This window comes from Rutilus rutilus (assembly GCF_951802725.1).
Source record: "Rutilus rutilus genome assembly, chromosome: 18".
NCBI classification, from domain to species: Eukaryota; Metazoa; Chordata; class Actinopteri; order Cypriniformes; family Leuciscidae; genus Rutilus; species Rutilus rutilus.
Window position 1 is genome coordinate 34,749,051 of NC_140231.1, and position 11,620 is coordinate 34,760,670.

The 11,620-nt window shown below is 42.2% G+C and overlaps 1 protein-coding gene across 1 annotated transcript; it reads right to left on the minus strand.

Annotated features, from left to right (window-relative positions):
• LOC311276555 (vitelline membrane outer layer protein 1-like) lies at nucleotides 1-3,086 on the minus strand. Its single transcript, XM_084386252.1, has 5 exons — nucleotides 2,731-3,086; nucleotides 2,397-2,518; nucleotides 2,180-2,293; nucleotides 1,751-1,932; nucleotides 1-1,353 (listed from the first exon to the last, which is right to left on the minus strand). The coding sequence occupies exons 1-4, from the start codon at nucleotides 2,899-2,901 to the stop codon at nucleotides 1,752-1,754; spliced, it is 588 nt and encodes a 195-aa protein (XP_084242378.1). The 5' UTR covers nucleotides 2,902-3,086; the 3' UTR covers nucleotides 1-1,353; nucleotide 1,751.
• Nucleotides 3,087-11,620: the final 8,534 nt, after the last annotated feature.

An 11,620-nucleotide genomic window follows, 5' to 3' on the forward strand; every position in this document is an offset into this window, starting at 1 on the left:
GCAGGTTAACAGTGTTTAATAAAAACATAAAACTCACAGCCGTACGCAAAATGATAATCCAAACAGGTGACACAGAGAAGGCAACAGAACAACCAGTGACATCAAACGATGAACCAGCAAAAGACACACAAAGACACAGCTTATATATGCAGGTTAATGGGAAACAGCTGGTGACAAATGATCAATGATTAACAGACAGGAGTATGGGAAATGCAGTTCATGATACATATGACAGTGAGGGGAAGAGACATCTGGTGGCAACTCAGGGAACAACACTAATACAATACAATACACACAAAACACAGTCTCACACTGTGACAGTAATATTGCACCCTATTGTTTTCAGTGGCATTTGGATAAGGGTGTTATACGATCTTCCGAACAGTTGTTTCGAAAAACGAGGTGTCTGAGAATGCGGGACTCTGGGTGCGGTTGTTATACGATCTTCCGAACAGCAGGAGGCGCTGTCTCGAAAAAACGAGGGGTCTGAGAATGTGGGACTCTGGGTGCGGGACTGTAGATGCAGGCTCCGATTCTGCAGCTTCATAATATTGGGCTGCGCGCTGCGGTGTCAATGCGGAACGAGTGTAGCCTAATGCATCTAACGTGACAAATGTGAAAAAACAAAAATCCTCGACCGGCCCACCGGGAATTCTCCCGATTACCCACCCCGGGCCTGTTGACAGCCAACCCTAGGCGCCGCTAGATCGGGAAGCGCGGATTGAGTGAGAGCGAGTGGATCACGTGGCATGAAGCAAGCTCGGTCTCTGCCTCAATGTTGATAATTCAAGACAGCATGAGAACTGACTGCGCATGCGCAAACCTACGTAAACTACATTCTATGGACCAAAGAGGCATTGCTAACCTCTGCCTCAATGGGCATGGCCTTAAATTTCCTGCATGAAACAATGGTTTTAGGAGCAAACAATGGCAAAATGAGTATATTATGTGTATTCCTGAGAATTTTTGTTACAAAAATTTTGGAATAAAATAAATCATAATGTGGTGAATTAATAAAGTTCTTGGAATTAATAAAGGTAATGTCCACATTTCCATGAAGGTATTTTAATGAAATCTCAGATTTCTGTCTCTCAAGTGACAGTCTACACACCCGTACGATTTTTTTTTTTATTTCAATCTAAGAAAATACATTCACATGTAACATTTTAAGAACATTTTTATTTGATGTCTGAAACATGTACATTTAACAATCAATCAAGCAGGGAGCATATTCTAAACCAAATATATAATGTTATAACATGTTCCTTTCAAGCAGTCTCAGTTCCCCCAGCTTAGAATTCACTGCAATCCCCAAAGCTCCTCTGGACACATTGGGGAACCTCTTCACTGCCACTGTCAAGACAAATATATTTTATTTATATATTATATATTTTTGTTTTAAAGGGGTGGTTCACCACATATCCATATTTAAACATAACACACATCAGTAAGCACAAATAGAAGCTGAAACATGCTTGCTTGACGAATGAGGACCAATTACACAATGTTTTAGCTTTTAGAAACACATGAAGTTTGTTATTCCACATTAAGTGCTTCTTTTTATGTTTGCTGATCAAAGTTTGTGTGTAGATAAAAGCCTAAATTAAATCTGCTCATCATATAAAGTGAGTCTCTTCTGAAAATCGGGACTAAACCGCTTGACGAATATGAATAGGTTTTACGATCTGTTTATGAACTTTCTGAAGCATCAGTGTCTGCGTCAGTCTGAGTTTGATTGAAATCACATCACCTTAATCACAGCAGAGCATGATCACGTCATTGAGAGCGGTGTCGTCTCCACTTCCCTGTGGCGGTTCTACCAGGGTCTGTAAGCCGCAGATTCCTTTTCCTTCACACGTTGGACTCCAGTCACCCCAGTTGCCCCATTCTGTGCCGCCACCCTCCACCTCCTGACCTCCACTGCATTTGAACCTGAAAAAAAAAATTATGTGACAATATTATGATAAAATATATTGTGCTGTTGTGTCAGTCGCATGATCACCTGCAGCAATCACAATCTTGAACAGCAGCACCACTGCAAGTGTGATATTACCTAAACTATTGATGGGGGAAAACTGAGTCCTTAAATGGCAAAATAAAACCAGGATGGGTAAGAGATGGTGTAAGAGGTTTACACTGGGTAAGAGATGTTGTAGAACTTATAGCAGCACACACTCACTTGATGTTGTTTGCGGCCGTATCATCTCTGTCTCCTTGGGAAGATTCAACTCTCAGCTGGAAAGCTGTAAAGTATCCAGAACGACACCATCTGATACGTTGCCAAGAACCCCACCTGAAGAAAACAGCTGCCTGATTAAATCATTGTTATTCAAGAAAATCCTCAATTTACTTATCTAGCTTAAATGCAATAATTGTTCATAATCGGAGTCCATTACTTTGCTACGTTGGACTCATTTACGGTGTATCCACGTGAGCTTGATGAATCTTTGGACCGATCGACACAGTGAAGACGAATCCCATTGAGCGCTGTATCATCACTCAACTGAAGTGTTTCCACCTTAAAACAACATTGAGACAATCTTCCACTTGAAAGAAACTCTAACCCAAAACTTAGTAACATTTATCTTCATGCTCTTTAATATTATACTGGCACTTAAATCTTAAGCAGGTGCAGTTCCCTGGCATTAAATGAACAGCAACTCTATAGTTTTGAATCTTTGAAGCGCTCATCCACCCCCACATTAGCCACAGAGTCAATGCCCAACTTACCTTCAGACTAAACCCTGCGGCGTATGTTCCACTCGGACATATGCTCTTAGGCCCCCACGATCCCCAACCCATTCCATTCGTCACCTTCAGCTCAGATCTGTAAGACCGGTCGGTGCTCACATGCCCAATAATGGCTAGCAGGGAAAACATCATGGAAAAGAAGTGATGCATTGCTACAGCACTGGCCTGAACACTGATAGTTAGATTAATTTGCAGAGAATAATTAAACAGAGACAGTATAGTACCATAACACTCTCAAGTTTAGTTAGGAAGAAGCCTCATATTTATACACAAGAATCATTAACCACGATGTCCATTCCATCCAATCATAATACTCAAAGATCAACCCCTACCATATTTGGCATATTAAGAAATAATGTTTTATTAACAAAGTTCGGGAGGAGCACGTTCAGATAATTAACCCTAATTAAACACCTGTGGAGCACAATCAGTTAATCAACCCAATCAATGAGTTAAGAGGTGTCTATATATACAGCAGATAATCACACTTTGAGTCAAAGGAGTCGTCAACTCCAAGCTTGTTGTATTTCACTCGGGGTTTATTTTCCTCAGCTCTGGGTATTGGTAGTGATGGCCAAATGAAGCGTTTCGAAGCATTGTTGCTTTCTGATACAATTGTGTCGAAAATGGTTCATTACTCGAAGCTTCATTCAGATAGAAATTGCAGCACCATCTCCTGGTGAAGTAAATGTAATGCAACAAAGCTGACAACCATAAAATGCAAGTAACGCCCCGTTTATTACGTGTTCACCGAGGCGATCAAAGCTGACACAGTGTTAGTGCTGTGAAACTCATGTAGGTGAATTTTACAGATACTGATGAATTTCACGTGTTCACCTTGATAATAAAACATTAAGCATGATTTGTGTGTGTGTAATTATTTCTTTAGACAAGGACAGAAGATCAGACCAGCTTAAAAAAAGTTGGAAACCATCACAGAAATTCTAATGGGTTTATATTAAAATGGGAACCATTGGCTTTTACCATTTAAACCACTACATAATTTATTTATTTTTTTAACTGTGTGTTTGGTACATATTGCATTAGGATTTAATGCCCCCACCAATACAGCCCAGTGGACCCACAGAGACCACTATAATTCCCATTACAACCAATAAAATTCCCATGAAAACCATTAAATCCAATAGAATTTCTGTAATGGTTTCTATGTTGTTGTTTTTTTACCTTAACTTTTATAAGAAATACAGCCGCCAGGTTTCAAACCTGTCAACACTGGATTGGGCTGTCAAAGCAGTCAGGTGGTTCACTACAGGACTGAACCAGTGTGTTTGCTTCAGAAGTCATTTTCACGTGACTAGTGACGTAATGATACAAGCTCCGAAGCAGTGGTTCATTGCAAGGACCGGTCGAGTTCGAAGCAAGCTTCGGAGCGTCGGTGTCAGACGTAGCATCACTAGGTATTGGTGGTTTAATGAGTAGTATGAAGCTGCAGACTCGGAGCCTGCATCCACAGTCCCGCACCCAGACTCCCGCATTCTCAGACCCCTCGTTTTTCGAGACAGCGCCTCCTATCAAATTGGATCGGATAAACATGTGAAGAACTTAAGCCGAAACGTGAGTAGCCTATCGTCAATTTTATATAGCAAATCATTGCCTACTCATTCGATTTCTTTTTTTAATCAAACTACTTAGCTCATCGATACACCAACATATGAATAGTCCATTTAATATTTGTAAAGATAGTTTGTAACCAAATTTTAGCCGTTAATGTATGTTTTTTTCGCCTTTTTTCCGCCAAAAATATTTTGATAGCTAACGTTAGCCTTTAACCTTGGTCTTTTTGTAGACAAGCCATTGTAAAGATTTGATTAAAAGTAGTTGACATTAAAGTAGACCAATTAAATACATTAAGTGTGTTAATATCAAAGAATGCCATCATTAATTATTTAATTCGATTTACCGTTTGACCTTTTTTTAATTACCGGACCTTTACTCCTAAAACTATCAATTGAATGAATCAATGCCGGAGTAATTATTTTACTTTATATAATTTATGTAGACTACTTAAATTAGTTCTTATAAAAAGTAAGTAGCCTATTAAAACGAATCAATATTAATTTAACTGTGATATGAAGTTGTTGCCTTCACTGTAACCAGTCTATGGTATTAACGTGAGCTAGAAGGAGGTGGTGTTTTTCCGCGGCCCTACTTATCACCTTTAGGTTCTTGTAATTTGCATTATTTATTATTACACAATATTTTTGACAATGTCATTCATCTTTTATTTTAGTGAAGTCGATGAATTTGACAGTGATTGCAAAAAGAATGAAAAAAGAAGGAACATTCGCCTACCAGAAAGTAATTATTTTACCTTATGCATTTACATTACATTTTACATTTATTCATTTAGCAGACACTTTTATCCAAAGCGACTTATAAATTAGTTTTTTTTATGCAATTGAAGACAAAAAGTAAAGTCACTAACACAATTCTTTCTTCCTTTTTTCTTTGCTTTGTCCTGTTTACAGCAAGATGATGTTTAGGTGATCGTTAAATAAAGTACAGAATTGTTTATTATTGTTGTTTGTCTATTCTTATTTGAGTTTTGCTTCGCATTTAAAATATCAAAAAACAGGTTTTGTAATGTTAGCATGGTAACATGTTAATTAGACCATTATAGGTTGAACTGAAAGAAAAATTGGAATTTGAATTAAAAAAACATTGTAACAATATAATATCACATAATATTTTTCAGAAGATATATCCCTTTTATCAGTAATTTTCTTTAAATTACACCCACGCTCAAATTACTGGGTAATTTGTTAGTCAGAGAACACATTGAGGTTTTTTTGGCACATGCATTAAGTAGGGAACACAAATATTTATTTGTATAACTTTAAATAAAACTAGACCGTAATTGTCACGGTATCAAATGAAGAGAAGGATTTGCAGGTTAACAGTGTTTAATAAAAACAAAACTCACAGCTGTACGCAAAATGATAATCCAAACAGGTGACACAGAGAAGGCAACAGAACAACCAGTGACATCAAACAATGAACCAGCAAAAGACACACAAAGACACAGCTTATATATGCAGGTTAATGGGAAACAGCTGGTGACAAATGATCAATGATTAACAGACAGGAGTATGGGAAATGCAGTTCATGATACATATGACAGTGAGGGGAAGAGACATCTGGTGGCAACTCAGGGAACAACACTAATACAATACAATACACACAAAACACAGTCTCACACTGTGACAGTACTCCCCCCTAAAAGGAGTGGCTTCCAGACACTCCATAAGACCAAGCACAAAAGTTCAGGTGGGTGGAGGAACGGAGGTGGATCTGGGGGAGGGATGGAGGGTCTAGAACCCCAGGGCGGGGCCGCAGGCGGTGCAGGGAGCCAGGGCGGGGCAGGGAAAATGGACAGTTCTGGAGGCCAGGGCGGAGCCGAGAGTCCATCGGACGGCCAGGGCGGAGCAGACTCTTCCTCGGGCGGCCAGGGCGGAGACTTTCCCTCGGGCGGCCAGGGCGGAGACTCTCCCTCGGGCGGCCAGGGCGGAGACTCTCCCTCGGGCGGCCGGGGCGGAGACTTTCCCTCGGGCGGCCAGGGCGGAGACTTTCCCTCGGGCGGCCAGGGCGGAGACTCTCCCTCGGGCGGCCAGGGCGGAGACTCTCCCTCGGGCGGCAGACCCCTCGGGCGGCCAGGGCGGAGACGCAAGCGGTGCAGGGAGCCAGGGCGGGGCCGCAGGCGGGACCAGAGACCAGAACGGCGCTGGAGACCAGGGTGGTGCTGCAGGCATCTCCAGACACCAGAGCCGAGCTGCAACCCATGGTGGTGCTGGCGGTAACAGGAACCTGGGCAAAGAAGCACAAGAGGCCCTATGGGCCAGGTTAGCTAGGGCAGACAGTTCAACTAGCTTGGGGTCGGCCATCTCGGGCCAGGCAGAGAGTTCAAGGAGCTCGGGGACGGCCATCTTGGGCCGGGCAGAGAGTTCAAGGAGCTCAGGGACGGCCATCTTGGGCCGGGCAGAGAGTTCAGGGAGCTCAGGATCGGCCATCTTGGGCCAGGCAGAGAGTTCAAGGAGCTCGGGGACGGCCATCTTGGGCCGGGCAGAGAGTTCAAGGAGCTCAGGGACGGCCATCTTGGGCCGGGCAGAGAGTTCAGGGAGCTCAGGATCGGCCATCTTGGGCCAGGCAGAGAGTTCAAGGAGCTCAGGGACGGCCATCTTAGGCCGGGCAGAGAGTTCAGGGAGCTCAGGATCGGCCATCTTGGGCCAGGCAGAGAGTTCAGAAACCTCGGAGTCATCCATCTTGGGCAGGACGGAGAGACTTTCAGTCGTGACAGGAAGTGCAGTAGACTCATGTTCAGACCTCTCAGCTGTGACAGGAAGTGCAAGGGACTCAGGCTCAGACCTCTCAGCCGTAACAGGAAGTTCAAGAGACTCCGATTCAGACTTATCGGCCGATTCAGGTTCATGGGCTTGAGAGACATCTTGCTGAACAGAAGAGCAGAAAGCAGACCACACACACCACAGAGCCATGGTAAACACAGGAAATACTGAGTCCAATGAACATACCTCTGGTGCCTTCCTGAGAACAGGTGCAGGCGTGATGATAGCCCTGCTTAGAACAGGTGACGCTGAGACAACAGCCATCTGGAGTGTAGGGGCAGGTATAACCCCAGCAGTCTCAAAAATAGGTGCAGGTATAGTGACAGCCATCTTGGGTACTGCTGCTGGCTTGGCGGCGGCCATTTTGAGGACTGGTGCAGGCTTGGCAGTGGTCCTCGTGAAAACCGGCACCGGGGTTGGAAAGCCAGCCCTCCGCAATGACCTTAATGGAGTCTCTGCCAGACTAGACCTCAGACGCTGGGTTCTGGCATGGATAGGAGAGAAAGGTGAGGCAGCCATCCTGTGAAGTGGCTCTGGTGCTGCAGCCATCTTGTGAATAGGCTTGGGTCTCCTCTCCATCTCCCTCTCTCGTGGCCGACGCTCGGGAAAGAGTGAAACAATCATGTCTCTAGCACTCGCTACATCCATAATTGGCTCGGGTGTGGCAGCCATCTTGTGAAGAGGCTCAGGTGTGGCAGCCATCTTGTGATATGACTCGGGTGTGTATTCCCGCAGGCCCAGAGTCCCAACACACAACGACCGGTGCGCACTACCTCCCCTCAAAAAATTGCTTGGACGGGGTCTCCTCCCTGACCTCCGAGAAGAATTCACCTTAGTCTTGGAAAAGACCCGAATCATCTCCCCGGTAAGTGCCTTGAAAGAGGCACAGCATGGGTCCCGTCTCTCCCACACCTCTGTTCCCCATGTGGCTGCTGGACCGGTCAGCAGCAGTAGCACAAACGCTACTTTCGATTCCTCAGTTTCGAAAGTCCTGTGATGCATATCTAGATGTAGAGAACACTGATTAATAAAGTTTTCACATAACTTAGGCTCACCAGCGTATCTCTCAGGGAAGTCCGTGCTAGGCTCCGGCTGACCACTCGACTCCGTGGGGTTGGGGGAAATGGATCAGGGTGGCCGCGGGTCCTTAAAAAGTCTTAAAATGTCTTAAATAAAGTTTTCCTAATAAAAGGCCTTAAAAAGTATTAAAATGTCTTAAATTCAGATTCGATAGGTCTTAAATATTTCTGGTCACGTTACCGCAAAAATTTCTACAGTTTGACGGACCTAATGCCCGTCAAGTGAAGCATCGAATCGCCAGAATGATTCAGATTTGATTACATAAACAGCTATTGATAATGATTTGAAGGCTTTTTCTGGTAACGCTGTTGAGGCTCGCGCTGCTTGTCTCTGTATAGGAAAAAATCTAAACAAATGAGCATAATGGCAAACATAAAGAAACATACTGAGGTAAAAATTCAAAATGTTGAGGGTTTTTCCTGCATAGAGAATTATGAGGCGGCCGTCCGGCTCTCGACAATAACAAATAACTGGGAATCACCGAAAACGTGAGGATGATTCTGTTTTATTTCATTTAATTTAAGTGGCGATTGATAGCCTATAGGCCTAGTTGATAATAATATAGGCCTAAGTTACCTAATGTACTGACGGTAACAATGTTGCGCTGTTGAGGCTCGCGCAGTTATTTATAACATATTATAGTTAAGAAACTAGGCTAGGCTACACGCGACCAGAGAGCTGTTTTCCTGAATGCCATCAAGATTGAAACCGAGACTGATTTCATAAGTTCAATAAACAAATACCGGTAGTTAAAATTAAGTCACTTACATTTTAGACGCAATGACTGTTTTTGTTCTGTTTCAGCAGCGAAAATAGTTCCAAACAAAGATCACAGTAGAACCCCCATAGCACATCTCACAGCAACACTTGTTGCAGCAGCATTACTGAATGATTCAGCGGTTGAGTCAAAGATTCAATTACCCATTCATAAACTGCCTCATTCTGAATAAATCAGCCGTTTGAACGAATCGTTTGAATGAATGACTCAATGATTCGCTCATTAAGACGGTCGCCTGCCGCCTCCTACTGGCGGTTTGTTTCATAAAGTATCATTCTTTTCAACATTCCTTATTTGTATATTAAAAAATATTTAAAATAATCTCATTTAATACAGTTATAATTTTTCAATGTAAATTATTTAATTTGATTGGTAACAGCCTAGTGTCTTATTATTTTAATTGAATATATTGATCAAATTTAAGAATTTGAAATGAAAGATGGAGCATACATTTAATACAATTAGGGAGAAATGCCCTTTATAAAACAGTGATGTAATGAAACATTGACAATTTAAGTTTGAAGTGAGTAAAGCCTCTGTTTAGGCTATTAAGGAAATGTAATTTTGCCTAAAGAAGAACTTTTAAATAAATTTTTAATTATTTTAAATAAATGTTCATTTTAAATCAGCTTTAACACTAAGAATTTGAATAACACTTTATCTGCTTAACACTAAGAATTTGAATAATTGTAATGTGATGATCGGATGCAGATATCTAAATCAAAGAATATGGGTTATTTGCAGGTGGATTATCTATTTTTAACAGTGGATTCGGGTGACTCAAAATGCACCAGATTAATGAATTTATCTTTAAAAAGTACAAAATTTTCTTCCGGGGGGGCATGCCCCTGGATCCCCCTAGAGGTACCAAGCTCCACCCACAAAAATAATGTGGGAAACACAGGCTATATGATGATCTACAAAAAATAGAAATTTAATTATCTTATTATTAAAATACATTAATACGATTTTACCACCTCCGCCTCATTTTGAGCCAGGAAAAACCCCTGAGTAACATAACATGACAGGAGCTATTTTGCTGAGTATTCTCACGATTGCAAATGTTACATTGATTTTAGTTCAATAAACAAGTAGTGACTATTAAATTATTTCAATTACTTAGGTTAAATATTACATATACGCATGTAATATAATGTGTATTTCCATCACAGGTTTGGTCTTAAATTTCATTCAAAGTGGCATTAAAAAGGTCTTAAAAAGTCTTAAATTTAACTTGTTTATATCTGTAGACACCCTGATGGATGGTGTGGGAGCGACACGGAACCACTCTGCAACAACAGGAGCTGTTGTTGCAAATCCGCCACCCTGGTACTCAGTGCTTCTCTCACCCGCTCCAAGTTGCTCTCCTGTGTAAGATCCATAGCAGTGATACAAAAATAACTCCGGCTACAAATAACTCCTGTGGCTGATAACCCGCTCCTTCCTTAATGGCTGGTTCATTCTGTCACGGTATCAAATGAAGAGAAGGATTTGCAGGTTAACAGTGTTTAATAAAAACATAAAACTCACAGCCGTACGCAAAATGATAATCCAAACAGGTGACAGAGAAGGCAACAGAACAACCAGTGACATCAAACGATGAACCAGCAAAAGACACACAAAGACACAGCTTATATATGCAGGTTAATGGGAAACAGCTGGTGACAAATGATCAATGATTAACAGACAGGAGTATGGGAAATGCAGTTCATGATACATATGACAGTGAGGGGAAGAGACATCTGGTGGCAACTCAGGGAACAACACTAATACAATACAATACACACAAAACACAGTCTCACACTGTGACAGTAATATTGCACCCTATTGTTTTCAGTGGCATTTGGATAAGGGTGTTATACGATCTTCCGAACAGTTGTTTCGAAAAACGAGGTGTCTGAGAATGCGGGACTCTGGGTGCGGTTGTTATACGATCTTCCGAACAGCAGGAGGCGCTGTCTCGAAAAAACGAGGGGTCTGAGAATGTGGGACTCTGGGTGCGGGACTGTAGATGCAGGCTCCGATTCTGCAGCTTCATAATATTGGGCTGCGCGCTGCGGTGTCAATGCGGAACGAGTGTAGCCTAATGCATCTAACGTGACAAATGTGAAAAAACAAAAATCCTCGACCGGCCCACCGGGAATTCTCCCGATTACCCACCCCGGGCCTGTTGACAGCCAACCCTAGGCGCCGCTAGATCGGGAAGCGCGGATTGAGTGAGAGCGAGTGGATCACGTGGCATGAAGCAAGCTCGGTCTCTGCCTCAATGTTGATAATTCAAGACAGCATGAGAACTGACTGCGCATGCGCAAACCTACATAAACTACGTTCTATGGACCAAAGAGGCATTGCTAACCTCTGCCTCAATGGGCATGGCCTTAAATTTCCTGCATGAAACAATGGTTTTAGGAGCAAACAATGGCAAAATGAGTATATTATGTGTATTCCTGAGAATTTTTGTTACAAAAATTTTGGAATAAAATAAATCATAATGTGGTGAATTAATAAAGTTCTTGGAATTAATAAGGTAATGTCCACATTTCCATGAAGGTATTTTAATGAAATCTCAGATTTCTGTCTCTCAAGTGACAGTCTACACACCCGTACGAATTTTTTTTTTTTTTTCAATCTAAGAAAATACATTCACATG

Excerpts from the sequence above, each read along its gene's own strand:
- LOC311276555 (XM_084386252.1), bottom strand. The coding sequence starts at position 2,901 with ATGCATCACTTCTTTTCCATGATGTTTTCCCTGCTAGCCATTATTGGG. Across the intron at positions 2,519-2,730 it reads CCGCAGGGTTTAGTCTGAAG|GTGGAAACACTTCAGTTGAG; the intron begins GTAAGTTGGGCA and ends TGTTGTTTTAAG. Across the intron at positions 1,933-2,179 it reads ACGGCCGCAAACAACATCAA|GTTCAAATGCAGTGGAGGTC; the intron begins GTGAGTGTGTGC and ends TTTTTTTTTCAG.